The sequence below is a fragment of the Populus euphratica genome, unplaced genomic scaffold (assembly GCF_000495115.2).
Source record: "Populus euphratica unplaced genomic scaffold, PopEup_1.0 scaffold3.1, whole genome shotgun sequence".
Taxonomy (NCBI): Eukaryota; Viridiplantae; Streptophyta; class Magnoliopsida; order Malpighiales; family Salicaceae; genus Populus; species Populus euphratica.
Genome location: NW_011499847.1, coordinates 1,320,111 through 1,347,550, shown reverse-complemented (window position 1 = coordinate 1,347,550; position 27,440 = coordinate 1,320,111). Strand labels below are relative to the sequence as shown.

Genomic DNA, 27,440 nt, shown 5'->3' with positions numbered 1-27,440 from the left:
CAAAATTAAATATAAAATAAATAAATATAACTTTGAAAAATAAAAAATAAAAAATAAAAATTATATGAAAAAATACAGTAGTAATTTACGGTATTTAAAAAAACATAAAATAATTTTTTTTATCAATTTAATATTAAAAAATAAAATTTTAAAAAATAATTTTGAGAAAAAAAAAGCGACAAAAACGAAAAAGTGACAAAAAAAAAGAGAAAAAAATGCAAAAAAAAGAAAAGTGATAAAAAAAATAAAACCGTAGATTACCGTTGTAGTGTGTAGTGAATTGGGTAATTGAGTAGGAGTAAACAGCGAATTCAAACACTCTTTTATAAAAGACGATATCCTTTTACAAGCGCGTGTTACTCTTTTGTCAATCAATTCAAAAGGTGAAGGAAAGTACCCGTCATTCACGTGAACAGAGAAAGAAGATAAATGATGTGCTTGTGCTGATGACTTGTGCTGGTTACAGTTCAACACTTTACCCTCTCCTACCCTTTGCTCTATTTTGTGCTAGTACCTGTTTGAAAGCGTGTATCTTCTGATTAGTTTTTTTAAGTAACCATCGAGACGACCAATCTTACACTTGATTAATTTTTTTAAAATTTTAAAATTAATAACTGCATAAATTTTTAGTAATTCTATCATTTATAATACTTGAATTAATAATTTTTTAAAAATAAATTTAAAATTTAATTCTTTAAATTACTTTTTTTTATTCTTAATATGATTCAAAAATGTTTGCTATTTAAATAATATTAAATTATTATTTTTTCTGATGTTTTGAATGTGTTATTATGAAATATAAAAGTGTACGCGGCGCACACATACACACACACGCGCAGGATAGCAGAATTTTATGAATTTGATGCTTATTGATTTTTGAAAAGTGCTCCTCGGGATAATTTTTTTTAAAATAAAAATGTTGAAAGTGTTAATAATTTTTGAAAAATCATTATTATTGGGGTAAATACCGAGGTATCCATGTATTTTAGTCCCCCTACTTTCTGTATATGCAAAATGCCCCATTCACCCGTATCGTCAAAGCAACCCGAGTCTATGTTTTGAAATGCAAACGTGGTTAAATTTTGAAATCGTTGGATAATTTAATGACGTCCCTAATCACAAATTCTACTTCCATGAGATTCTCTTCTCAATAAAACCAACAACATAATTTCATTACTCTTTTCTCTTAGTTGTTGGACTCAATCCAAGACTTAACCCGCCGAAAATCAGGTTTCTAAATAGTTGAGCCAATCATAATTAACTATTTTTTTAATTAAAATTACATTGTTTTGTTTTCAAAGAGTTCATTTTGTTAACCCAATCATGTTTAATTCAGATCATGAGTTAATTTTCCGGATCAACCGAGTTTATTAAGACCAATTTCTCTTATGGTTTAAATTAAAACTCAACTTAGATAAAATTTCAAGTTAATAATTTTATAAATCTACCCCCAAAAAGGGTTCAATGACTACTCTTCAATCACCATAAACAATCAGACAAGTACACGGAGGCGAAGCCCGATGATATAGTGATGGGCGAAGAAGCTTGCACCCAAGTTAAAAGGGCCAACTTCCTATGAGCCCAGAGTGAATTATGGCTAGCTGAAGCCCAACGTGTTAACCCCTTTTGTCTTTATGTGAATATATTTTAAATTCATTTCAAGTATGATTAAATATCAATTCTTGTTTAGTCTCCTTGATGCATATATTTACTTGTTCTCTCCTTGTCTTGCTGAAATAATTTAGCTGAGTTCAACAATAGTTATCATATCTAATTTGAGGCTAATCTGGAAAAAAAATTGGATAATTTATATTGTTGAGTTAATCATTTTAGTTTTTTTTTTTTAAAAAATTAATGATGTTTTAAGGGGAAAGGGATCAAAATTAGTGATAAAAATTTAATATCAAGAGGGCTGGTCACGAGCCCAATTTAGTAGAAGGCTCGATTCGATACAGAAAATAATTAATGGCCGAAGTGATAGGCTTAAGGAAGTAAAACAAAGGCCCGCAGGAAGAGAAATGAATCATGTATTACAAAACAGTTATGTTACAAGGAATTAAGGAAATATATATATATATATATATATTTCTATTTATTTGCTTTTCTGCAAATAAATCTCACAATCACATATTTAATAACCAAAAAAAAATTATAAATCAAGCTTCCTCCTTTTTCACGCTACATATTCATTCAATTACTTGGGCTTGAACCACTCAAATTTACTATCATTCTCTTTTATGACATATACTCCGGCAGCCATAAAAGACACGCTCAGAATCAAACCAGTGATTCCCAGGCTCCAATTAAGGTACCACATCTTGCCATACTTCTTTGGTTTCTTCATCCTAAGCCACATGAAGCAAGGGTAAGCCAATGTGACCGGCAATGATATTCCTCCGACCAGACCACCCACACTCCCGATAGACGGGATCGCGACGGCCAAAAAGAAGACCCCGTATCCGAAAAATGCCCTCAGGATTATTCGGAGCCACCATTGGCATGGCTTCTTCATCCTCTTGGTGAAAATCGACTCCAACTCATCAAACATTGGCATGGCATAGATCTGGAATGAGCTGAGAGCATTTATTATGATAAGTAAACTAACAAGTCCCATGATAAATTCCGAGGTGTCACTCCTTCGGTAAGCGTAGAAGGCTGATTGCAAGCCACCGTTTTTTGGTATCTGAAAATCAAGAAAACACGTGCTTGCTTTAGAAGACAACAACGAAACTCAACAGAAAATTAGTTTGGAGAGATGGAAATGGTGAAGATTAATTATAGCAGTACCCTTTGGCCGTAAGCCCAAAAGCCTCCAATTGCAAGGGGGAATAAACATGCTGCAATAACTGCATAAGCAGCCTTGGCACCCTTCCACATCGGCACACGGGAGGGATGCTTCTCACTCGAGGGCATAGTAGCCTGAAAAAATAAATAAAAAAACACATCAGAACGCACCCAAATCACTTTAGAAATATTGGGTTATTCTTTTAATTCTAATAAAACGAAGGGAATGATATAATAATTTGTACATTGTCTGTCACATTTCATAGTTACAGAGTTGATTTGATGGCTCGGGTAAGTTGATCTAGGTAAAACACTTTGCTCTTGTAACTAACTAGTATCGCAACAATTGCAAATCAAATAATGTCATATTTAATTTAATTTAACACGGTCAAATGTCAATGGTCAACTAATTGCTGCGAGGTACTTTCTATGTTCTTTGCGTAGACTCGGAAAAAAACTGATAAACTGAAGCAAGACTGTTTCAATAAAGGGGTTTCATATGTAACGTGTGTAGGCCAATTTGCTAAATTTCCAAGTCGCTCTAACAGAAAATATCCTTTTGTCAGACGATAAAACCAACGAAAAGAAGTTTCAAGTTAAGAGACAAATCAAGAAAAATCGGCCAAAGAAAATGATTTTTCTCTTCTAAAATACGCTCTCACAGCACACGTGAAGATGCAGTAAGATCTTGTGAACCTGAAAAATCTTGGACAATATCACCTACATGTCCATGAATAATCAGCCATTGGATCAAATGGATGACATAGCCAAGTCTTTGCTTATGCTTGAATTGCTTCCTATCTATGCCAATTGTAAGAGAAATATTTTTAAAACATTTTTTCTTGCTCTGATGGCTAATATGTAACATCAAAGTGAAAAAAAAAGTGGGGGAAATCCTGAGAAGTAGCTTGAAATTTATGGTACCTGGATCTCAAGTACGAGATTGTGACCTCTAAATGCAAAAGCAATGATCCCAAGTGAATTAAGAACTTCAAAGAGCCTGTCAACCTCCTTTGGTCCACGAACTGGCTTGTAAGTTATGCCAGGCAACCTATCCTTGTTAACAGAAACCATCCACATAATTGTGCAATACACGACAGCAGTGACGGATCCAATAAGTGATACACCAGCAATTGAGTTCAAGTTTGGCAGCTGAGACAGAAGAACTGCAGCGCTAGCAAACACCAAGTACCATTCTACTGGTGTTAATGTTTTGACTGTGCATGATTGACCGCATACAGTCTGGAAAAATAATTTTGATGTTGATCCTCCGATTATGTTTAGAGCCACACATGTACCTATTGATAGGTACAAGATTGGAAATAGGCCTAGCCACTTTGCTTTCTTCTCACCTGAATTGTTGAAGAAGCCATAGTTTAGAACACATAGTTACCAAATAAGCATAATTTCTACTTGTGTAGAAAAACCAGGGTTAATTTCTTTCACGCAGTGTGACATGGACCTTTAAGGAAGAGTAATGCTAATTTCATTGAATATTCTTTCAGAAATCATTTCTCCAAAGATTTCAGCTGTATACCTCACTAAAATACTATAGGTTGGAAGTTAAAGAAAAACATCGAACACGTACCGAAATTTGCACTCATAATTTGAAGATATCTGCTGTAACGAATGCCAGTCTCGGTGTTTTCATGTAGTTGCACAAGTAAATAAAAAGTGTAAAGCTGCCATGCGAATGCAACTGTCAAGGCTATGATGCCCCATGCCCTGTAAGACAAAAACAAAGTAAAGCTCTGCTAGACTACGAATTGGTCCGATAAGTATAACTTGCCACACCAAAGATCAATCATGTATGTTGTTTTTACTTACCAACCAAGGACAGTGAAGGAAACAGGGAGCACGAGTGCTTGAAAACCGATGCCAGAGCAAAGGCAATGAAATGCTGCATACCATGCGTTTCCATTTCGGGACTCAGTAATTGGAAGCCAAGCATCTTGAGGGTCAAGTTTTGTGAGTTGGAGAGCCCTTCTAAGAGGACTGCCTAAAGGGGTCATAAAGCGAGGAGTTCTAAGTCTTGGGGTTGCATTTCTAGGGGTTGAGTTCCTTGGGGTTTTGCTTGGAACAATATGATCAGGTGTGAGCAAAGGTGATCTAGACAACGACGGCGAATGAAATTGCGACGGAGGAGCCGATATCGGTGGCGTTGGTGACACTGAGGCTGGCCTTGGTGTTACAGGAGTAGAGTTTGTATTCAGCCTCGGTGTCACGGGGGTAGAGTTTGCATTCAGCCTTGGTGTCACGGGGGTAGAGTTCGCATCGACAACCTCACCCATTTTTTTCTTTTCCTATGGTGTTCTCTTGGTCCTCCCTTTGCCCACAAATTAATCAGTGAAGTAAACTATATATATAGGGACCATGATTTCCTATTTTATGCATTAAAAATTTTCCATACCCCATAAGGTCTTAAAGTGCGTGTAAATAGGAAACAATACTTTTGGATCATTTGTAAAATCTCTAGTCTAAAGAAATTAAGGGCTACAATACCATTCCAAAAGGGTTCGAAGACCAGAAAAAAATAATAAAGATCTGTAGCAGCCAGCCATACAGAACAAGACCAGCTATTCTTGTCAAAGTAGTGCCTCTCTACTGCCGGTCCTGCTACGTTGGCTGCAAAGATTATTTTTGTCAGCACATTACAGGATGCACATAACATGCATTAACTAAAAAATGCCCTCATCTTATTTTATCTGGCTTTGACTTGTAATTTGGAATCAGTCCTAGCTACCATGAGCTAAAGCAAGCCTTTCTTGAATCCATTATTAAGTATATCGTTAAAAATAAATCAATTTGCTTAATTGGAATTGCCTTTGATGCAAATGCATGACCTACCTACATTTACATATGACGCCGACGGTGAGTTTGATTGATTAATCTCACACTAAAAAGGTAAGTTTACAAGGGTAATTAGGTGGAAAGCACGTGTAGGGTAATTAGGGGGAAAGCACGTGTAGACAGCACATACCACACGGTGCATGCCTTAATTTTATTAATTGTTTTCGCAAAGCACGAGTTAATTAATTATATAAGATTAAAATCAAAGATTTTTGGGTTAAAATCAAAGATTCTTGATGCCCAAAAAAGTTGCAAATCCCTTCCCAATTGCCCTTAGGTATGAAGGCTGATTAAAAAAATTAATCATCATAACACCAAAATATTGGTCAAGTGGGCGAATGTGCGCCGTGCTTTACCCATCATTTTCCTTTGACGCAAGTCCAATTGGTAAAGGAATTATCAATGTTTGTTTGTCCCTTGCACCCTCCTAATTACAGGTTACTTTACTAAAGCATGATGGCCCTAGCTAAAGATAAAATTGCTGATTTATATGTATATTTTGTATTTTATAGAAATCAGATTATTAAAGTAAAGTGGATCAACAACAATATTAAAAACTATTTAAAGTGTTCCTGCAAAAAAATATGTCAAACTAGAGAAAAGTAAATCGGGGAGAAAAGTATTAATTGTTGAATTTCAAGCAAGTCTGCTGCTGAAAATAGATATGAAGAAACCTGGATTGTTCCCATGGCACTTATAACAGCATGGTCAACAACATGTAGCTCTTGCCTGACTTCTTTGGGAGCAGTAAAATCCCTTTCATACTGTACGTGAATTAGTTGTAAAGGGAAAATGAACAGAGATTCTGGGGAACATTTTCCACTTCTAATCTTCATGTAAATCATTCACATAAAGTTGCCGCAAAATCTTTTTTAAAACCTGAGGTAACATATATATCATATTAGATGATCAGAACATATAATTCAGATTCTATGTGATGTCAACAATTTTAATAATTAAATATGCAAAGTCCACCGAAATGTTTGAGTTTTCTTTCCCTTAAGTATATCATCTCATTTACAGAGAGAGAAATTGCAACGTCTAAACTGGGAAAAATAATTGTTGTCTTTTGACAGTTGATGGGAAGATGTGAGTCAGTTTGAGATTGTGTATGAAGGAGGGCTAATCTGAACTATTATTTTATCTTGGTTCTTAGGATGAAAATTGCAATCACGTAATCAAGAAATTTACTAAAATCATATAGAATGATCAACACATTCCAGTTTGTTAGAATCTTTAATTTAATAATCAGTTCGTTGTCAAATATAATAAGGTCTGTGATTCGGCGGGGAAAAAAATAATATATAGATGTTCTTATGATCCATGATAGAATTTTACACGAAAAAAAAATTCTATGTTGCCGGCAGGCGGCTAGCTTGGACCGAATATACTAATTTGAATAATTAAGATTGATTGTTTTACAAGTGGGTATAGCTAGCTATTATTTAGTGAATGATGAAGACCTATATTTTCTTGTACGAGTACTGTATCTTAGAAAGAGACTTGGCAACGCAGGAATTTATGACATCAGCTAACGATACCGACGACACCTTCAAATTGAACTGCAACTTGCACCGGGATTTGACCCTAATTCTCCGGCCTCACAATGAAAGTAAGCATATGATTATATATAACACTACAAGTTACCCAGGAAAATAAAATTTAGTAATCATGAGATTATGATTAGATTTCACGCAAGAGATGCAATAATATATGTACTTTGAAGGAAATGCTAAAGGCTGGTTTGCAGCTGCACGTTGCTTCTAATGATTAGCTCTTGCCGGTTGGTTATGCCACAAGAACATGAATTTCTCACGAATTTCTCAATTTTGGTGTAAATGATCTGTCTCTTATTGGTGCTGCATATAGTTCAAAGATACCATCGATCTAGCTCGAAGACCAAAAAGAAAAAAGTCTAGAAACTAGAAAGGCAATTTCTGGCATTAATTAGCCATGGTGTAACAATCTTCAAACAAACCGCAATTGCAAGGAGGATTTGACCCTTAGTCTCTGGCCTCATAATACTCAAGTATATACAAGAAAATGGAATATTAATGGAGTACTAATTATGCTCTTAACATCATTAATTTTGGCACTAGCTAGATAAACAGAGCTTTCGGTATATATATTTTTGTGGTAACGCACAATGGAACTTGAATGCAATAGAAAAATTGATGTCTCAAGGGTTCCCTTTGAATGAATCTAAAGAAGCTTTATTTGATTAGAATCTAACTAACTTCTAGTGATTTCATGCTATTCCTTGATGCTTTCATTTTATTCGAGAAAAATAATTAATTAATAATCAAGCAAAAAGAAAGTTTGGTTGGCGTTTTTGAAAGTCTATTCACTATTATAAAATTTGTGTGATACTCTCGATCAGAAACTACATACTAAAGACTGCTGGCTAGCTTGCCCTTGACTGGGACAGGAAGATAATGAACATGATCTGCTACTAGTTACTGACATAAGCATAGCCTTTTCCATTTCTTTTTCGACTCTTCCTTGGATCAAAGAACATACATATTCCATGAAGACTGCATCACATGGTAATGTGATCGGTCCGTCGCCCGGCAGGCCAAATTCTTCCTCAGACATTACCAAGAGTTTTCTAACAATGTTGTTGTTAAGGTATGAAATAGGAAACATGAAACGTCTTTGATCAGCAGTGTAGACAACAAAATGGCCCTTATCCGCCACTGTTGACATGTTGCTACCGCTAGTACTCGCACTACCATGGTTTCTTTGTAATGAAATTCTTTTCCTCTTTAGGGCAGCTAGACTTTCCCACCTCCTTGCCATCTTGATAAGTTTCACGGGGGTGATCATTTTGCTTTGAGTTAGTGAGATTTAGAGAGGAGAAGAGGAGATTCAGCAATTCTTGGTGATTATTGAAATGGGATTTTTGAGTTGAGAAGGAAATGGCAATGCACTCGTTATATAGACCCACCCCACAGAGACATTGCTTTACTTGTATGTTTTCTCGTGTAGCGAACTGATGGGCTCATGACCATGTGCAGCATGGAAGAGATGGGAGATTGAGTGGCGTGGACATGCTTGATTCAAATGGATAACAAACCAAGTTTTGTGCCAAGTAGATTGAAGGCATAAGGGGTCCCAAGCGGGTGGATCGATCATAAAGGCATGAATCCATGAGAGCCACAAGAAACAAGAAGAACAGACCAAATTGCTAGAATATATCTCTTATGCCTTAAAATCTATATATCCATGTTAAGGATATATATCCATAAGAATGAAGAAGTTTGGCAACTTGGGCGAGCAAATTAATGATTTGGCAGATTTTGGTGCGTGGAAGACATAGTTACAGCATGTTGGTCTCAACATGTCGAAGGTGAACTGCCAAACAAGTAAAATATGTGGTTCAAAATTGTGTTTTGAGGTTTTGAATCTAACATCCTATGTCACAGCCTTATGTTTCCATCAATTAGGAGAACGGAATCTAAACATTACAACTGATTGGTACCAGTTTGGTGAATATGCTATGTTGGTTTCAACAGAACTAAAGATGTTCTCATTTAAATTGTGCTTTCACAAGAGCACATGGTTCGGCGTCCCATCTGATCTATTATTATAGGTTAATTTACCTATCCATTAGAATAAAACTTATCTTTGAATTGTTGTTCATAATGTAGATGTGTGGTGTTCATATTGCTATTATTTCGAGCTTAATATTTTATTTGTTTTTGTAATTTTAAAAATATTTTTTATTTTTATTTTAAATTAATTTTTTTATTGTTTTCATATTAATTTAATATGTTGATGTTAAAATTATTTTTTTAAAATAAAAAAAAATTATTTTGATATATTTCCAAACAAAAAATATATTAAAAAATAATCGTTACTATACTTTCAAATATCCATTAATCTAAAGAAATTGTTAAAAAAAACGCTTTGGAAAGTGGCTTATTTAACAAAAATGGTATAAATTGTATCTCTTACATGAAATATATAATGATAACAAATTATCATGTTCAATCATTCAAGCATTAATTTGGGTGATTATTTTCAGTTTGATTTAGTTTTTATAAAAAAAATAACCAAACTAATTTTTTTATAAAAAAATAAAATCAAATTGAAATCAGTTTAAACCGAACAATTTTGTTTAGATTATTTTAGAATAAAAACTTGTTTAAACTGATTGGTTCTGGTTTGATTTTTCAATTTAACTTGATTTTTTTGGTTTGGACTTGGTTTGGTTTTTTTCAGTTTTAAGCTTATAAAATTGAATCGAACCAGTTGTTTAAAAATTCTAATCAGTTTAATTGGTTTTTTCATGATTCAGTCTTTTCAATTATTTTTTTCTAGTTTTCTCGGTTTAATTAATTTTTTATTTTTTTACTCACTCCTAATATAAACAAATATAAACAAGTCCAAATATAATCAGAAGTCTAATGAATTAAATAAGGTTTTTTTTTGATAAAAAAATATAAACTTTTTATTAAATTATTCAATCAGACTAAAATTTAACTAATATATTTCACAGACTTAGTTTTACAATGGATGCAGTAACCAACTAAGAAGGTTGCTTCCATACTTAAATTAATTGAAGAAGTTATTGTTCAGATTTTTTTTATTTTTCATATATATATTTTTTATTTTTAATTAGGTTTCATATTTTTATTTGATTTAAGTTTTATTAATTATGTAAGTTTAATCTACTACGTAAACAAGTTTTGTGTGTGTTATTTTAGAACAATTAAGAAAAAATAATCAAATAAGAGAATTTCTCTATAATTTAATTATGATTGTTAGAAGTATGAGAAACCCTAACTTTCTATCTCTCTCGCTTTATTCCAAGTTAATACAAGGGGAAAAAAGATTTGGGAACCTGGGTTACCGGGTCGGGTTCATTGATTGCATTTGCTATGGTGTTCTAAATACATGAACGTGAATAGACATCCATCGATCGGCCTACGTATTGATATCCTTAGGCCTTTTGCCTTCGCTATTTCTTTTTAACCATTCTGAGTGGCCAGAATCGACATGTCGTTTGAATGATTCAGGAAGCCCCTGCTCTTCAAAATGGAAGGTTTTAGCACTTCCTTCAGCATTCACATGGAATATATTGGATTTGGATGGAAAATCTTCAAAAAAATTGAAACTAGGTAACCAAGCATGGAGAAACTTGGTGGGAACTCTGATGAAGTAGTATATTAATAATATTAACTACAACTATGTCTCTGGTCATGTACAAAATTCAGCAAACCAGTAATTGCTGGCTACTTTGTTCTTGGAGTAGCGAATGAAAAGACAATGAGCATCTACCACTACTAGTTATGTCTATATGCAATGCTTTCTCCATATCTTTATCAACATTTCGTTGCATCAAGGAGGCTGCATATTTCATGAACATAGCATCACATAGCAACGTTATAGGACCATTTCTTGGCAAGCCAAACTCTTCCTCAGACATTGCCAGGAGTTCTCTAAAGATGTTATTGTCAAGATACGAAATGGGGAACTCGAAGCGCCTTTGATCGACGGTGTAGACCACAAAATGGCCTTTATTTGCCACTGGTAACCTGTCATTGTTGTTTGTGTTTTCATCTTCACCGCTTCTTGGTATTGAAATTCTTTTCCTCTCCGGGGCAGCTAGTTTTTTCCACTTTTTTGCGAACTGAACGAGTCTCATGAGATTGATCATTGTGATGGTATCTTGAGACTGGTGAAGTTGGAGAAGGAGGAGGTTATCAATTCAGTTATTGAAACACTGAAATTGAAATTTTGAGCTGAGGAGAGAGCGATGATGTTGGCTAGTTGTATATTCTCTAGGAAAGGCAGACACTTTACTTGCAAGTGGCCCAGCTTCTGTGAAGGATCATGCTTAGAACATGCTTGGTCTAGGTAAGCAATCAATGCAATATGTGTGAAGCAGTTCAATGGCATAGCGGGTATGCAAGCTGGTTGATCATAAATGCTCTAGTGCTTGAGAACCACAGAGAACAAATTGATCAAATTGCTGAAATGAATCTTCTTACAGTGATTTGGCAATTTGGTGAGAACATTGATTTGGAAGATTTAGGCATATGCTTCGCAAGACATAAGCATGCTGGTCCCCCGCTTTGTGGTTGAAACAAGCCTGCCTTAATAGGCTGTCACCCTTAGAAGTCCGTTTATCAGGTTCCATGTTCAGGAGGTTGTGTATGTTTTCAATCTCCCATTCAATTTCACATTGCCGTTGTGTATGTTTTCAATCTCCCATTCAATTTCACATTGCCTTTGTCTCCAACAATTGAAAAGCAGAGACTAAAGTTGAATTGCATTGAAATTAGACTGCATACTGTAGGGTCCAGCATGTGCAGCTCATTGAATTTACACATTTAATCATTCACTTGCTCCATTTTTGGCCCATTTTGTCTTCATTTCCTCTTCTTGCATGATGAATAAAGGCTTGACCATATTTATTCACAAAAAAGGAGCTTAACTTTTTTCTTACCTTATCATGTTTTGATGTTTCTTGATTAATACCGTGCAGTGGAAATAATCCATCAAACAAAAACAGAATAAACAAAATCCTTTGGTTGAATTACTGCATAGCAGTTAGCACCATCCTGTTAACAGCAGAATATTCTGTCATCAGCAGCAATACCACACCACTTCGGAATTCTATTTCAAAGTTTTCCTGACACAAACCGGGCCGAATTCGGAATTCTATCTCAGTATTATTTTTCGACACAAACCGGGCCGAATCTCTATTCCACAACAATTCTTTACAATCCACTAATTTAGCCCAGAATTATGTGCAGGTTAGAAGCTTGGATTTATTGTTACTTTTTCCATGTGACCATGAAGATTTTGTTATGATCGATATGTAAAAATGTCATTCTACAGGGGAAAAAGAAAAAAAGAAGGAAAATGTAAAGAACAGAATTATGAGTGCCCAGATTGAGATTTTCAGTCAACAGTAATTTCTTGGACAAAAAATATTAAAGAATAATATAAATCATTTTTTTGAGTCTCATCTAACATCTAAAGCTTTGGGATGGGACGTAATGATCTCGAGTTCGTCACTCACTCATATAGTATTGAAAAAGATTCTTAGTTGTTTGATTCTTGCACTTGTCATGAATAAAGAAAAATAGAAGGAAAGGCCAAGTGCCAGAAATAGCATTTTACTTTATTCCAAGTGAATATTTTTCAAGTAATTAAGTGAAATAACAGTTCAACTTTGTAGACTACATCGAGTAATTACTCTCAACTAAGATGTATTTCATTTTAACTAAGATGTATCTGGGGCCTGTCAAAACGAGGTATTCCAGATTAATTTACGGGAGACTTTTAACGCTTTTGAGAGATGAAGAGTACCATTTTCCATGGAAAAACAACCAAACATGACAAAAGATCTTGAATTTCATTAATGTATTGAAGTGTATACTAACATTAAAATGTATTTCAGAAGCTACAAACTGACAATTGTTGATTTTTAACTTCATGACGAAGATACAAAGATGATGAGCATTGACTGCTGGCTATGGTCATCAGCACTGCTTTCTCTACATCTTTAGCCACATTCTGCTGGATCAAGGTGATTGTGTATTCCATGATGACAGAATCACATGGTAATGTGAGAGGTTCATTGCCTGTTAATCCGTACTCTTCTTCTGCTAGATTGAATAGCTCTCTAACAATATCATTGTTAAGGAAATCCAAGGGAAGCACAAAGCGTTTATTATCAGTAGTGTACACAACAAAGTGGCCCTTCTCTGCTGTTGATGATGTGCTGCAATCTTCTGAATCTTTACCACTAACAGTTCCTGGAAATTCAATCCTTTTTCTCCTAATGGCAGCCAGTTTCTGCCGTTTTCTTGCCAATTTGATGAGCTTCTTAGCACTGATCATCTTGAAACTGATTATACTAAGGAATGGGATGTTTAGATCTTAGAATATGGAAATGTTAATATTTTGATGGATACAAGGAAATGGAAGTGAACGCATTATATATACAGAAGACCAGAAAAAATTCCATAATGGACACTTCAACAAATCAGGCAGACATGTAAGGCAAAACCATGTGAGAAGTGGGCTATGTGGGGTTGTTATGGGAGGCGGACTTGTTTGCCTATGTGGAGCACGGAAGGTATGCATATATGTACGTTTTCGATCAAGTGGTTTAACATTGAAATAGGTCCAATTTTTTGGTCTCATGATGCTCTTCATTGACGGTCAGATTTTCAGGTGAGAGATGAAGAAGGCAACCTGTCTCAACGACAAAAAATCATTCATACTGTGCATTGGCTAATAATATTATGTGTCGTTAGATTATTAGACAGGATTGCAGATTTCTGTATGAAATAGAACATGGGTTGCATCACACAGGGTGTCATTAATTTGTGGTGATCATTAAATTTTCTCATATATTCACTAGCTCCTTTCTTGCCTGTTCATTTTATCTTATTTTTTCTATTGCATTTTATCAGTGAGACAGGATATGCTGGCACCTATCTTCTAACTGTGCACCATGTTTTCTGTTGTTGATTCTGCTACTGGTAGTCAAAATCATCCAGCAAACAAAAAGACTATCTTCACTTCACATTTTCTAGTCATTAGCAAACCAGAAGTCAAATTGACAATGGCTGATTTCTAACATCTTGATGAAAATTCAATGAACCATCTTGATGAGCAAATTCTGTTTGGTGATGAATGAAAAAGAAAGAAGACCATGATCACCTAACAAATTCTAGTCATCGCCAAACGGAGATTCAAATCTACAAAATCTCCTCACAGTCCATAATATACTTCAAAATCTTAAAAAGCTATAGTTATTCACTGGGCCAACTCTTCTGCACCTGCAAGAAAAAAATTCAGGGGAAAGATTCTTTTGGGATTTATGATGCAGAATGCTAAGAACACTAACACATTCATCAAAAACAGATTTTAAGAAAATTATTACAAAAAGAAATTCAGTCCCCTTATAGACACCACTAGTCTTGAGGTAGTTTCTTCAACAGGAAGTAACAAATTTTGGATTTAAAAAGAAGCAACTGGTTTAATGAATGGGAAGGGCTAGAAAGAGCTTTGTTGTCTCTGTAGATTGAAGTTTCAATTTCAGAAACTTGAATTTTTCCATTATTCAGACTTTAAATGCTATATTTTCTTCTTGTTTCATTCTAATTGTTGTCGAGGTACTTAACCAGGACACTTTTAGATTTCACTTTAAACAAAGATTGATCAGGGGGCTATGTTATCAAAGGGATGTTTCTAGAATTTTTTTTGATGAAAGAACAACCAAACATGAAAGGGATTCTTGTATTTCATTAATGTATCAATGTGTATATTAACTTTGTATGGTATTTCAGAAGCTACAAATTGATAATTGTTGATTTCTGACTTCTTGATGAGGATACAAAGTTGATGAGCATCGATCGCTAGGTAAGGTAATCAGCAATGCTTTCTCAACATCTTTAGCCACATTCTTCTTGATCATGGTGATTGCATATTCCATGAAGGCAGCATCACATGGCATGGTGAGAGGTCCATTGCTTGTCAATCCAAACTCTTCTTCTGCTAGATTGAATAGCTCTTTAACAATTTCATTGTTTAGGTAATCCAAGGGAAGCACAAAACGTTTTTCGTCAGTGGTGTACACCACAAAGTGACCCTTCTCTGCTACTGATGATGTGCTGCAGTCATCTGAATCAAGACTGCTAATTGTTTGCGGAAACGTGAGCCTTTTTCTACTAGTGGCAGCCACTTTCTGCCATTCTCTTGCCAATTTGATGAGCTTCTTAGCACTGATCATCTTGAGGCTGATGAAACTAAGAAAGGAGATGTTTAGATCTTGTAATATTGAAATCTTAATCTTGCTTTGGATAGAGAGCAACGGAAGTGGGTTGATTATATATACACAAGGCCAGAGACAATTCCATCATAAATACTTTCAACAGTCCAGGCAGTCAAGCAAAGCAAAACCACGTGACGGGTGGGTTTATGTGGGGTTGCTGGGGAGGTGAACATGTTTCCCTATTCCCCTTGAATAACAGCACATCAAGTTTGAGCATGGAAGGTATGCATATATCTATGTTTATGGCCAAGTGGTTTTACAGTAAAATAGGACCAGATTTGATGTCTCATGATCCTAGCTTCCATCAAACTTTGTGATCCACAAAAATTAATCCGAAGCACGTTCAACACACAGGCAAGTTGGACCCATTCAGGAGGAACTACCAAACAGGAAACATGTGGTTCAACCAAGCCTACTTTAAGGAGTTTACAGACACTAATCCATTTATCAGACTGCCTTGTCCGTGTACTGTTGAGAATCTCACATTACTTTGTCTCCTATAACTAAAAAGCAAAGTCTAAGTGACAAAAGTGATCGACTGGTCACCAGACTTTCAGGTAAGAGATGAAGAGAATTTGTCCCAAAGGCATAAAATCATTCATACTGTACCTTGACTACAGATATTATGTGCCAGTTGAGTACTTGAAAGGACTGCAGATTTCTGTATAGAACATGGGATGCATCAAATGGGGTGTCATTTGTACTGATAATTAAATATAATCATGATAATCATGTATTTACCTTTTCTCATTCCTATTTATCTATTTTTTTTCTCGTTGCATTTATCAGTCAGACAGGATTGGCTGGCTCCTGTCTTCTCGCTGCGCACCATGTTTTCTGTTTGATGATCCAGCTACTGGTAGTCAAAATAATCCAGCAACAAAAAACCATCATCACTTCACAAATTATATTCATCATCAAACCAAAGTTAAATATACAAAACTTCCTTACAGTCACAGTCCATAAATTTTTTGAAAATCTTCTGCATTTTAAAATGCTGCGGTTAAGATTTAAGAATGCCTTTTCTGTGTAACCATTAAGTATCGATTCACAAATGCCATCTCTTATTAACCTTTAAGATAAAATTTTGGGTAGAAGAACTTGTTGAAATTTATGATGTAGAATTCCAATAACTGTATTACTTTCTTTACAAAAAAGAAAAAGAAAATCTTTGAAACAAAATTAGGTCTGCGTAGAGGGATCACCTGTCAGTGATGTAGTTGCTTTTACAGGAAGCAATATGTTTTGGATTTAAATTCTTGAATATTAACTATGGAAGAACATATAAACATAAGCAAAAATTCTGGAATTTAATTAACTTATTAATGTGTATATTAACTTTGTGAAGTATTTCAAAAGCTAAGAATTGACAACTGTTGATTTGTTACATCTTGATGAAAATTCAAAGATGATGAGCATCGATTGCTAGCTAAGGTAATCAGCAATGCTTTCTCAACATCTTTAGCCACATTCTTCTTGATCATGGTGATTGCATATTCCATGAAGGCAGCATCACATGGCATGGTGAGAGGTCCATTGCTTGTCAATCCAAACTCTTCTTCTGCTAGATTGAATAGCTCTTTAACAATTTCATTGTTTAGGTAATCCAAGGGAAGCACAAAACGTTTTTCGTCAGTGGTGTACACCACAAAGTGACCCTTCTCTGCTGCTGATGATGTGCTGCAGTCATCTGAATCAAGACTGCTAATTGTTTGCGGAAACGTGAGCCTTTTTCTACTAGTGGCAGCCACTTTCTGCCATTCTCTTGCCAATTTGATGAGCTTCTTAGCACTGATCATCTTGAGGCTGATGAAACTAAGAAAGGAGATGTTTAGATCTTGTAATATTGAAATCTTAATCTTGCTTTGGATAGAGAGCAACGGAAGTGGGTTGATTATATATACACAAGGCCAGAGACAATTCCATAACCGACACTTCCAACCCACTTCGATACACGCAAAGCAAAACCATGTGAGAGGTTGGTTTTGTGGGGTTGTTTGGGAGGTGGACATGTTTGCTTATGTAGGGAGATGGAAGGATGCAGACATGCATGTTTTCAGTCAAGCGGTTTTACAGTAAAAAAGGTCCAAAATTGGTGTCGCTTGATCTAGCCGAATCAAAACTTAATTTGTGATCCACAAGAAGGCAGATATATGAATAAGCCTACATGCGCAAGTGAATCTGTTCCTGATGGTTTTGTGAGAGCAGCAATTCTATGCTTTGGAAGACTAGGACTATTGGCCCAACATGTCCATTAATTGTCTAACAAGTAGTAGCCACAAGTTCCTACTTGGATGAGACTTGTGCTTTCTGAAGAATGATTATATACCTTAATCCGGAAATTTACAACTGATTGTACATTTTCCACAAGGAACTCTTACTCTCCTATGCCTGACCTTTTCCTTTTACCTTTCTTGTTTGTTTTTGTCTTTGAAACTCAGAGTTTAGACAAAGTTTCCAAGATAAGCATGTCGCACAAGCATGTCCATCATCTGAAGAAGCAGATATTGAGCAGTACTGCCCAGTGGTAATGGAATTGATCACAACTTTCTCAAAATCTTTGGCTATGCCTCGTCGGATGAGTGCTAAAATGTAGTCCATGTATGCTGACTCACATGGAAACCTTATAGGCATGTCACTTGATACTCCAAACTCCTCTTCAGACATCTTGAAGAGCTCGCGAAAGATTTCATTGCTAAGATACTCTAATGGTATAGTAAAACGCTTCCAATCTACAGTGTAGACAACAAAATGCCCTTTTTTAGCAACAAATGATGAGTTGCCATTCTCAAGATCCATCCTACTAGTGATTCTTAACAAGAAATTCTTTTAATCCTAACTACACCTATCTTCTGTCACTTGCTAGCAATTCTGATGAGCTGTTTCAGACTAATCATGCTGTCTTACTCTTGACTAACAACTAGATAACTTATATATGCACAGGATTTACTTGAGACAATCCTTCCTGCATAGGATTCCTTTTCTGGGAATTCAATGTAGAAGAATGTACTTATGTTGGAATATCCCTGAAGGATATCAGATTATTCAAGCAGATAATCTACCAAAATATTATGTCCTCTGGCAGGGTCTGGTTACTATGAAGACCATAAACATACAGATCACAAAAGGCCAATAACATGAAAGTCTGGAAGATATGGAAATTGGCCTGTAGCCATCAAGATAAAAATAATTCATCAGGTTTCTAGTCTGCTTATGATTATCCATTTCTACCCGTCAAATTCATGTACAAAAACCGCAATTATTTATTTAATCTTGTAATGCTCAATCTTATTTAGACAAGTTCTGTTGTCTGCAAGGTAACTGGGCAGCAAAAACAGGGTATTATACCCAATTAGGTTCTGTTTTTTTGCTTGCGTTGGGTAGGTCACATCACTTATTACTCAAAATGGAAAATGAGGTTTTGTTCATTGTTTTGTATATTCATCAGATGCCCTTTTCTGGCACAGGCTTCCAGCTTGTGACATTGTTTTAGTAATAACCTCAAATCAGCAAGAGCAACTGCTGAAATTCAAGAAAGGTCATTTTGCGGCATCCGATTGGTCAGGACATTTTAAAAAAATGACTCGATAAATCTTGATTATCAATATTCTTAACTTACAATATGTTGAAAAATAACATGCAAAACTATATAAATAAGAGTTAAAAGAACTCATTAATAAAACTTAAATCAAACAAAATCTTGAAACCTTATTAAGAAAAGAGTTCAAAAAATACTACAAAAATAAATAACATTACCAAAATATATTTTTTTAGGCACAATGTAGGTATGATCCGAATCATGAACTGCTAAAAACACCAAATTCTATTATATTGTTTATAAAATTTAAGCTTAATTCAATAATTAAACAAAAAATTATTGTAATATTATTTAGAAAACTATTTATTGTATCAAACCCAAATTTTCAAAACTACAAGATTAATATCAAAATGTTGGCATCAAAAAACGAACTGTAGGAGCCCATCTTTCTGTGCCCACTTCCAGATACTGTGATTGTTGATTTCAAATGGGTTCTTAGTGGGCCCGTTTGGTTTTTATGGAGTACCCAATAACTCCTGGCCCATGTAATCTCTTGCCCATCCGTGCGTTTCACGATCTTGAAAATCAAATCTGTACAGGACCCTCTATGTTTCTTTTATTTGAACCCCACCGTAGGGAAAAGAGAGAGAGAGAATTAATTATTAATTATTCTCACTAGTTAATTAATATTTTATCTAAACTAATTAATTAATCCCTATATGAGTAATCCTTGACCAATGTTGACTATCATTAATTTAGTAAGTATTTTTCATGGTAACTTCTTTTCAAATCACATTTTTTTCATTATCTTCTTTTTATAATTTCTTACAAAATAAAGGAAAAATAAAAATATTCGTGAAATTTATGAGATGATTGTTTTAAGTGAAAATAACTTTCAAGGACCAAGTGCACATTTTAATAAATTATAAGGACTAATTTATTACTTCTGTAAAATTCTAGGGACTACTTAAATGCCTAATTCGGGAAAAAAAAATCTAACAAAATTGTGTGCCGATAATGTGGAGACCTTAAAAAGGCTTATCCTTCCCACGTATAAAAACGGCCATTTGAAAAAATAAGCTAAAAAGAAAAGGCAAATTCCCTTCACTTGACCTCCTCACAGAGAGACACAGACATGGGTGGCCTGAAACTGCCACCACAAACTCTACACGGTATCCATGGCGGGAGGAGACCTCTCACTGCTCCATCTTCAAAACCCGCCTTCACAATTCAACCAAATTATAGCTCTTCCATTTCCACTGGTAAAAGCTCCTTCTTACTTCTCCAAGTTCTTTGTTTTTTCAATGTTTTTGTTATTCAAGTCTCTGGTTTAGTTAAATAAGATTCGAAAATTTGAGCTCGTTAGACTTAAAAAGAATGAACTTTGCACTTTTAGTTTATTCATAAGCATTTAAAACTGCCATAGTCTGTTTCTTGCTTGATTAACATTCTATGGCATTGCATAATTGAGCAAAGATGGTGTTTGATATTGGGCTTTTCTTGAAATCTCAAATTGGGTCTTAACGGTTTTGATAAATTAATTGATTGGTAATTCAAAAGGAGCCTGATTATGCATATTCTACTTGTCATTATATTTAGTGGCATCATTTGGTCTTTGGATATATTATTTGTGTGGGGAATTTTGCAGGTTTTACTACAAGAAATGTTGCACTTTTTTCACCCAGTATATTTCCGTGTGGATATTTCATTTTGGGGGGAGCCAGGGAAAGGCGGTTTGGTGCAAGGAATACACAAGGTTGATGTAATTAATGGTGTGAAATTTGATATATGAGTTTGTAGAGTGAACTATGAGGTTCAATTTTTGAAGAATTTAGTATTTATCATGTTTCTTTTCAGCGTCAGTACAGCCGGTGACTGAGGAATTGGTGGAGGATAAGACTAAGGAAAACCCTGTAAGTGGGGATGCTATACGTCGTCGTTTCCTAGAGTTTTATGCTTCCCGTAGCCATAAGGTTCTTCCGAGTGCTTCTCTTGTGCCAGATGATCCCACTGTTCTTCTGACTATCGCAGGAATGCTTCAGTTCAAGCCTATATTCCTCGGGAAGGTTAGTGACAAACTATTTTGATTTTGGAACCTGGTGTAGTGTGTTATTGGACACTGACTATGAAAGAAACAATCGCTGAACTTGTTTTAATTCATTTTTCTACGTATCATGTGTGTTAAGTTTAGCATAGTCTAATTAACTTTTTGCTTCCATGGGTTAAAAATTTTGAGCTTATGATGGTTCTAGTGCTTCTGTCTAGGCTCCCAGACAAGTGCCTCGAGCTACAACTGCACAAAAGTGTATTCGTACAAATGATGTGGAGAATGTTGGCCGAACAACTCGACATCATACATTCTTTGAGATGCTTGGAAACTTCAGTTTTGGAGATTACTTCAAGAAAGAAGCTATCCAATGGGCATGGGAGCTTTCAACCAAGGAGTATGCATGGATATAATAAAACTTTTGCTCATCCATTCTTAATTTGAAAGACTAAAGAGAAACGTATTAAATTTATTTCATTTGTTCTGGCAGATTTGGACTGCCAGCTGACAGGTTATGGGTTAGTGTTTATGAAGATGACGATGAAGCTTTTGAAATATGGCATGATGAGGTAAACTGCATGAGAATTTTTCAATTACAACACATTACATCGTATGTTCACTTCCCCTGTAACTAGCTCCTGTGTTTTATGCAAAGCTATCCAACCTTTGCTGTTATAACAAGTTGTTTTCCGCAAAAAATTTATTATGTATTAAAACAAACTTTGCATCAGGTGGGTGTTCCTGTTGAACGTATAAAGAGAATGGGTGAAGAAGACAATTTTTGGACCAGTGGTGCCACTGGACCTTGTGGTCCATGCTCCGAGCTTTATTATGATTTCCATCCTGAAAGGGGATATAAGAATACAGTATGTATTATGATTCCTTTCCTTTCCTTTCCCTTTTTTATTTCAAGGAGGGGGGGTGGGGTTTGAAAGTTTCTGCTCATAGAATTTCTCATGCTGCTGCTTTTATCTTTTTTTGTTTGTTCTGGATGATTAATTGCAGGATCTTGGAGATGATAGTAGGTTTATAGAGTTCTACAACCTGGTTTTCATGCAATACAATAAAATGGATGATGGATCACTTGAACCCTTAAAACAAAAGAATATAGATACAGGTCTTGGCCTGGAGCGTTTGGCTCGCATCCTTCAAAAGGTACTCATAAGTTTTGCCACCATCATAAACTAGCAAGTTAACTATCTTTCTTTTGAATATTTAAAAAAATAATAAAAGAAAGAAGAAAAAGGAAAGGAAAGAAATTTTGATATCTCCATGGAGGTTTCTTTAACTAGTGAGCTTCATTTCATCGATGCATATATCCATAACAACATTTGTATTGCGTATCTGCTTCATAATTAATCTTTCTTCAAGTCTTATTTTGCTGCAGGTTCCAAACAATTATGAGACTGACTTGATTTATCCAATTATAGAGAGGGCCGCAGAATTGGCAAATATATCATATGCTCTAGCCGATGATCGAACAAAAATGAACCTTAAAGTACATTGATGCTTACCTTACCCACTACATGTCAAGTATTTCATTTCAACAAAGTCTTCTTTTTAACAAACGTGCACCTGAGGTTCTTTATTTTTTTCAGATTATAGGAGATCATTTGCGTGCAATTGTATATCTTATATCAGATGGAGTGCTGCCATCAAATATTGGTAGAGGCTATGTGGTTCGTCGGCTTATCAGAAGAGCTGTTCGTACTGGCAGATTGCTTGGTGTAAAGGGGGGTGGAGAGGATGAAGCGTTTTTACCAGCCATTGCAGAAAAAGTAATAGAATTGAGCTCCCATATTGATCCAGATGTAAAGGCTAGAGGACATAGCATTCTTGATGAGTTGCAAAGGGAGGAACTTCGTTTTGTGCAGACATTAGAGAGAGGAGAAAAGCTGCTCGACCAAATGCTTGCAGAAGCACTATTAAATGCTCAAAATAGTGAAACCTTACCTTGCTTATCTGGGAAAGATGTATTTCTACTGTATGACACTTTTGGGTTTCCAGTGGAGATAACCACGGAAGTTGCTGAAGAACGAGGTGTCAAGATAGATATGGATGGTTTTGAAGTTGAGATGGAAAACCAAAGGCGTCAATCTCAGGCTGCACACAATGTTGTTAAACTTGCAGTTGAAGATGGAGGGGATCTTGCTGAAAATGTTCATGACACTGAATTTCTAGGATATGACACACTTTCTGCAAGAGCAGTAGTTGAAAGCCTCTTGTTAAATGGGAAATCAGTGATACAGGTTTCTGAAGGAAGTGAAGTAGAAGTTTTGCTGAACAAGACACCATTTTATGCTGAATCTGGTGGTCAGATTGGGGACCATGGATTTCTATATGTTACACAAGATCAAAGCAAACAGACAGCTGTTGTGGAAATTAAAGATGTTCAAAAATCTCTAGGTAGAGTATTTGTTCATAAGGGTACTATTAGAGAAGGAGTTCTAGAAGTTGGAAGAGAAGTGGAAGCTGCAGTGGATGCAAAATTGAGGCAGCGGGCTAAGGTGCTTAACCATGGTTTACCTCTTATTCTGCCTAAATAGATGCTCACTGCATGAGCTTGGTTAAAATTCTAATGGGCATCTATAGATACTTACCTTCAAGCAGAACCTTTTTTATAAAAAAAAAACTGAAGTATGCCAAATGCAGTGCTAATATGCAATGATATGATGGTTTTATGCAACCTACTTCCTACCTTAAAAGCCTTCTATCTTATTGTTCGAGTGATATCTTGCAGGTTCACCATAGTGCTACTCATTTGCTACAATCTGCACTCAAGAAAGTTATTGGCCAAGAAACATCACAAGCTGGTTCACTGGTTGCTTTTGATCGTCTCAGATTTGATTTCAACTTCCATCGACCACTTCATGAAAGTGAACTGGTGGAAATTGAAAACTTGATAAATGGATGGATTGGGGATGGAACACTTCTTCAGACTAAGGTGATGTCACTTACTGATGCAAAAGAAGCTGGGGCCATTGCAATGTTTGGAGAAAAGTACGGGGAGCAGGTAGAAGTGTATTTTATTGTATCTTCTTCTCATAGAGTTTTCAAGTATTTGTGCCATACCTACAATTGAATAGTGATTCTAACCAACCATATCAAGCACCAAAGGAAACAAGTTCCCAAGTTTATATATCTCTACATATGCTGATGTGTTGTAGGTGAGAGTTGTAGAAGTTCCTGGTGTGTCCATGGAACTTTGTGGTGGAACCCATGTGAGCAACACTTCTGAAATACGTGCCTTCAAGATCATATCTGAACAGGGCATTGCATCTGGAATCAGACGTATAGAAGCTGTGGCTGGTGAAGCTTTCATTGAATACATTAATGCAAGAGATTCCCAGATGAAACTTTTATGCTCCACTCTCAAAGTATGTTTTTGGTTCACTCCTCTTATTGGATGTGTATATTTTTTCCATCTAATCTACATCTTTCCAGATCTCTGTCTGCCTGTGTGTGTATTATCTATGAAGAACCATTCTGCATTTAAAATATTTGTATATGTAAATCTGCAAGTAAATAAATGGACATATTGGGGATGGATTGGTTTGTTAAATATGTGGTTTTGATTCCAAGCTGAAGATAGTTTTTTATGTTTATTTATTGCTGCATTTGAAGGTGAAAGCAGAAGAGGTGACAACGAGGGTGGATAATCTCTTAGAGGAGTTAAGGACGGTAAGAAATGAAGTTTCTGCTTTGCGTGCGAAAGCAGCAGTGTACAAAGCATCAATGATTGCTAGCAAGGCATTCTCAGTGGGAACTTCGAAAACAATCAGGTAAATGGTGCTTCTTGAGTGCATACATGTACATGCTCATAATACTTATTGTGTCTAAACTCTTGCTTCTCAAAATATGCCTAATTTTCATATCACCCACCAAAATGCATGCGCTTTCCACTTGAAGAGTTAAATCGACCTTTTCTTTGTTCATCTTACATAGTTTTTCCAGTAATAGTAGACATTTCCTAGTTTGATAAACAAAAAGGCTTTACTTAAGAAAATGAATCTCAACCATTTAATGGTTTAAACATGCACATGATTTTTGAAGAAACTCCAATCCTGAGGGAGCAGAAGTGGCATCATCTGTATCAATGATTTGAGTGTTAGTTCTGCAGGCTTGTAAAATGTAGTTGTTTCACTGGGCTCTGTCACTTCAATGTGATAGTTGGTTCCTCGTCTTTGAAATTGTTAGCTGTAATGTAATGTAATTGTCAAACATGCTAAACACTTTCACCATGTTTTGGGACAAAAGAATAACTGATTGTTTTGATTATGTTCAGGGTACTAGTTGAGTCCATGGATGATTTTGATGCTGATGCACTCAAGAGCGCAGCTGAATATCTAATGGATACACTGCAGGACCCAGCAGCTATAATTTTGGGCTCCTGTCCAGATGAAGGTAAGGTGAGTTTGGTTGCCGCATTCACTCCAGGAGTAGTTGATATAGGTATCCAGGCAGGGAAATTTATAGGACCTATAGCGAAGTTGTGTGGCGGAGGAGGTGGTGGCAGGCCTAATTTTGCTCAGGCAGGAGGGAGGAAGCCTGAGAACTTGACAAATGCCCTGGAAAAAGCTCGGACAGATCTTATTTTGATTCTAACTGAGAAGGCAAACTGAATAGCTCATATTCTCCTTTGTCCTTGGAAGTTTCCATTGGGAAATTCTTTCTTTTGTATACTCCAGCTCAATTGCTTGGTCACAACTGCTGGGCTAGGCATACTTCCATATATTAACACAAGCAAACAACAATGAAATGGTTAGTGAAATTGCCGCTTCCTCTCCTCCTCCCTGCGTGTGTAGATATGGTGCATGAAAAACCAAAAAAAAAGATAGGAAAGGGGGAAGAGGAATGTAAAATATTATTCAATCTAGGCAGATGTGGCCTTCTTAGCATAACCAACTTTGACACTTTCAACACCATTTTTTCTCCAGAGCATGGTGAGCTACATGAATTTTTCGGCAGGTTGCTTTTAAATGGAGACTAGAATCTTACAATACTCATTAAACATGGAATGGCAATACAATTATTCTTACACTCCAAGGAAATACTGTTGCCGACACAATTTATGAAGATCCTTTGGAGAAATCAGCCTACAAGAGAGGGCACAGATTTGCTTGAACTAAAGATAACTGTTGTCCCTTGGAACCATAGCCATCACAGTGAAAAGACTGGCTGAACAATGAGTACTCGTTTGCTTTCTTTTTGGAACTGCTTGGTTAAAACTGACAGAACAGCTACTGTCAGGGGATGGAAGATGCCATTAAAGGCTTAATATGAAATTTAGAGATCAATTTTCTCCGAGAAAATAACCACTAGAATGAAAAATTGGCAAAAATATTTTTAAGACATTTTAACTTCAATGAGAAATAGCATTTAAAAAAACTTGGCCAACTGAAATAGTCCCCTACAAAATCAAAGATAGAAGTATTCTAGTCTATCGTTATTTTTAATCTTCACAATTATCTACCCAAAATCCAGATTTCTATGTCTATCATATTCATGGTGTCTATCTACAGCTGGATCCAGTATCCTTAAATTGATGGTGTCTGATTTTAGTGTCGTACGCTAGAAATTTGGGGTGGCTATTTCATCCAAACTGATAGATACTCCTCTAAAACGACATGAATGGGTTAAAAAAAAAATCATGAGCAAAAATTCATGGTTTTATGTTGGGTATGAATACTAGTTTCTTTACTCGATCCCAACCTGAAATAAATACATATAACTTTGAAGTTTGGAAAAAATATATGTATATTAAGCTAGTTATATACTAAATATTTTTAAATCATATTATTTAAGTTTGAACTTGAATTATAAATATTCCATGAACACCTGAAATATGTTGTGATTGTATACATTTCAAGTATAAAAAAATTTATATTTTCAGATACAGGGATAACAGATTTGAATATAAATTATGATCCCACAAAGAATCCTAAATATCTAATCTAGATGGATGCCAAATGTCCCTTAGCTAGCACCACTCTTATCTTCGAACACAAAGGATCTTTGAATTGAGTAGAAAGAAGAGAGATCCAAGGGCAAAAGTCAGAAGAAATGGCAGGCTGTGGATCCATAAAGAACCCCTAGTCTTACATCAAATGTAATGTCCTGGTTACCTGCTTCGATCACGTAAAGGGGGAGAGATCGGTCCTCCTGCTTTCAGTGAAAAAAGCTATCCACCGCAAAGTATGGATATTTCCATGTAAAACGACTCGACATTTGCAAATGCACATAATATATTTCTTATTTAAGGGAAGATTTTTATTTTTATTTTTTGGATGAATTTGGGTATGATTTTCTCTTTTATTTTTATATTTATTTCTTTCTTCCAAGTGAATGTATTAAGTAAGTAAAAGTGATTACTCATTAAATATCGTAGAATTGAGTGTACATTCTCTGTGATTATCATATAT

The 27,440-nt window shown here is 35.5% G+C and overlaps 7 protein-coding genes across 12 annotated transcripts; 1 reads left to right on the top strand and 6 right to left on the bottom strand.

The window, feature by feature from the left end:
* Positions 1-1,999: 1,999 nt before the first annotated feature.
* On the bottom strand, positions 2,000-5,264 carry LOC105140311 (lysine histidine transporter-like 8). The gene is made up of 5 exons (XM_011047101.1): positions 4,612-5,264; positions 4,373-4,509; positions 3,709-4,136; positions 2,788-2,919; positions 2,000-2,683 (listed from the first exon to the last, which is right to left on the bottom strand). Exons 1-5 carry the CDS (start codon positions 5,073-5,075, stop codon positions 2,195-2,197), a joined length of 1,650 nt encoding a protein of 549 aa, XP_011045403.1. The 5' UTR covers positions 5,076-5,264; the 3' UTR covers positions 2,000-2,194.
* Positions 5,265-7,734: 2,470 nt separating this feature from the next.
* Positions 7,735-8,556, bottom strand: LOC105140306 (auxin-induced protein 6B-like). The gene has a single exon (XM_011047089.1). The coding sequence runs from the start codon at positions 8,458-8,460 to the stop codon at positions 8,011-8,013; it is 450 nt and encodes a 149-aa protein (XP_011045391.1). The 5' UTR covers positions 8,461-8,556; the 3' UTR covers positions 7,735-8,010.
* A 2,218-nt stretch (positions 8,557-10,774) lies between these two features.
* Positions 10,775-11,413, bottom strand: LOC105140298 (uncharacterized). The gene has a single exon (XM_011047079.1). It carries the CDS (start codon positions 11,294-11,296, stop codon positions 10,850-10,852), a length of 447 nt encoding a protein of 148 aa, XP_011045381.1. The 5' UTR covers positions 11,297-11,413; the 3' UTR covers positions 10,775-10,849.
* Positions 11,414-12,984: 1,571 nt separating this feature from the next.
* Positions 12,985-15,510, bottom strand: LOC105111046 (uncharacterized). Its single transcript, XM_011006281.1, has 2 exons — positions 14,947-15,510; positions 12,985-13,529 (listed from the first exon to the last, which is right to left on the bottom strand). Exons 1-2 carry the CDS (start codon positions 15,389-15,391, stop codon positions 13,045-13,047), a joined length of 930 nt encoding a protein of 309 aa, XP_011004583.1. The 5' UTR covers positions 15,392-15,510; the 3' UTR covers positions 12,985-13,044.
* Positions 15,511-16,742: 1,232 nt separating this feature from the next.
* Positions 16,743-18,803, bottom strand: LOC105140287 (uncharacterized). Its single transcript, XM_011047071.1, has one exon. The coding sequence runs from the start codon at positions 17,443-17,445 to the stop codon at positions 16,786-16,788; it is 660 nt and encodes a 219-aa protein (XP_011045373.1). The 5' UTR covers positions 17,446-18,803; the 3' UTR covers positions 16,743-16,785.
* On the bottom strand, positions 17,819-18,232 carry LOC105111035 (uncharacterized). The gene has a single exon (XM_011006273.1). It carries the CDS (start codon positions 18,230-18,232, stop codon positions 17,819-17,821), a length of 414 nt encoding a protein of 137 aa, XP_011004575.1.
* A 1,222-nt stretch (positions 18,804-20,025) lies between the features above and the next one.
* On the top strand, positions 20,026-25,998 carry EMB1030 (Alanyl-tRNA synthetase, class IIc). 6 transcript variants are annotated; one of them, XM_011047024.1, is made up of 13 exons: positions 20,026-20,233; positions 20,608-20,727; positions 20,835-21,037; positions 21,237-21,415; positions 21,509-21,587; positions 21,750-21,884; positions 22,024-22,173; positions 22,406-22,516; positions 22,617-23,525; positions 23,759-24,031; positions 24,186-24,395; positions 24,643-24,800; positions 25,304-25,998. In XM_011047024.1, the coding sequence occupies exons 1-13, from the start codon at positions 20,107-20,109 to the stop codon at positions 25,638-25,640; spliced, it is 2,991 nt and encodes a 996-aa protein (XP_011045326.1). In that variant the 5' UTR covers positions 20,026-20,106; the 3' UTR covers positions 25,641-25,998. The 6 variants fall into 6 exon arrangements, with proteins under 6 accessions (XP_011045326.1, XP_011045319.1, XP_011045333.1 ...); XM_011047017.1 differs by having other exon boundaries at positions 20,829-21,037; XM_011047031.1 differs by having other exon boundaries at positions 20,027-20,233; positions 20,620-20,727; positions 20,829-21,037.
* Positions 25,999-27,440: the final 1,442 nt, after the last annotated feature.

Excerpts from the sequence above, each read along its gene's own strand:
- LOC105111046 (XM_011006281.1), bottom strand. The coding sequence starts at position 15,391 with ATGATCAGTGCTAAGAAGCTCATCAAATTGGCAAGAGAATGGCAGAAA. Across the intron at positions 13,530-14,946 it reads ATTATCAATTTGTAGCTTCT|ATCTAAACATCCCATTCCTT; the intron begins GAAATACCATAC and ends CCATATTCTAAG.
- LOC105140287 (XM_011047071.1), bottom strand. The coding sequence starts at position 17,445 with ATGTCCACCTCCCAAACAACCCCACAAAACCAACCTCTCACATGGTTT.
- LOC105111035 (XM_011006273.1), bottom strand. The coding sequence starts at position 18,232 with ATGGATCTTGAGAATGGCAACTCATCATTTGTTGCTAAAAAAGGGCAT.
- LOC105140306 (XM_011047089.1), bottom strand. The coding sequence starts at position 8,460 with ATGATCACCCCCGTGAAACTTATCAAGATGGCAAGGAGGTGGGAAAGT.
- LOC105140298 (XM_011047079.1), bottom strand. The coding sequence starts at position 11,296 with ATGATCAATCTCATGAGACTCGTTCAGTTCGCAAAAAAGTGGAAAAAA.
- EMB1030 (XM_011047017.1), top strand. The coding sequence starts at position 20,107 with ATGGGTGGCCTGAAACTGCCACCACAAACTCTACACGGTATCCATGGC. Across the intron at positions 21,038-21,236 it reads AGCCTATATTCCTCGGGAAG|GCTCCCAGACAAGTGCCTCG; the intron begins GTTAGTGACAAA and ends GCTTCTGTCTAG. Across the intron at positions 21,885-22,023 it reads AAAGGGGATATAAGAATACA|GATCTTGGAGATGATAGTAG; the intron begins GTATGTATTATG and ends GATTAATTGCAG.
- LOC105140311 (XM_011047101.1), bottom strand. The coding sequence starts at position 5,075 with ATGGGTGAGGTTGTCGATGCGAACTCTACCCCCGTGACACCAAGGCTG. Across the intron at positions 4,137-4,372 it reads AATTATGAGTGCAAATTTCG|GTGAGAAGAAAGCAAAGTGG; the intron begins GTACGTGTTCGA and ends TCAACAATTCAG. Across the intron at positions 2,920-3,708 it reads ATCTCGTACTTGAGATCCAG|GCTACTATGCCCTCGAGTGA; the intron begins GTACCATAAATT and ends TTATTTTTTCAG.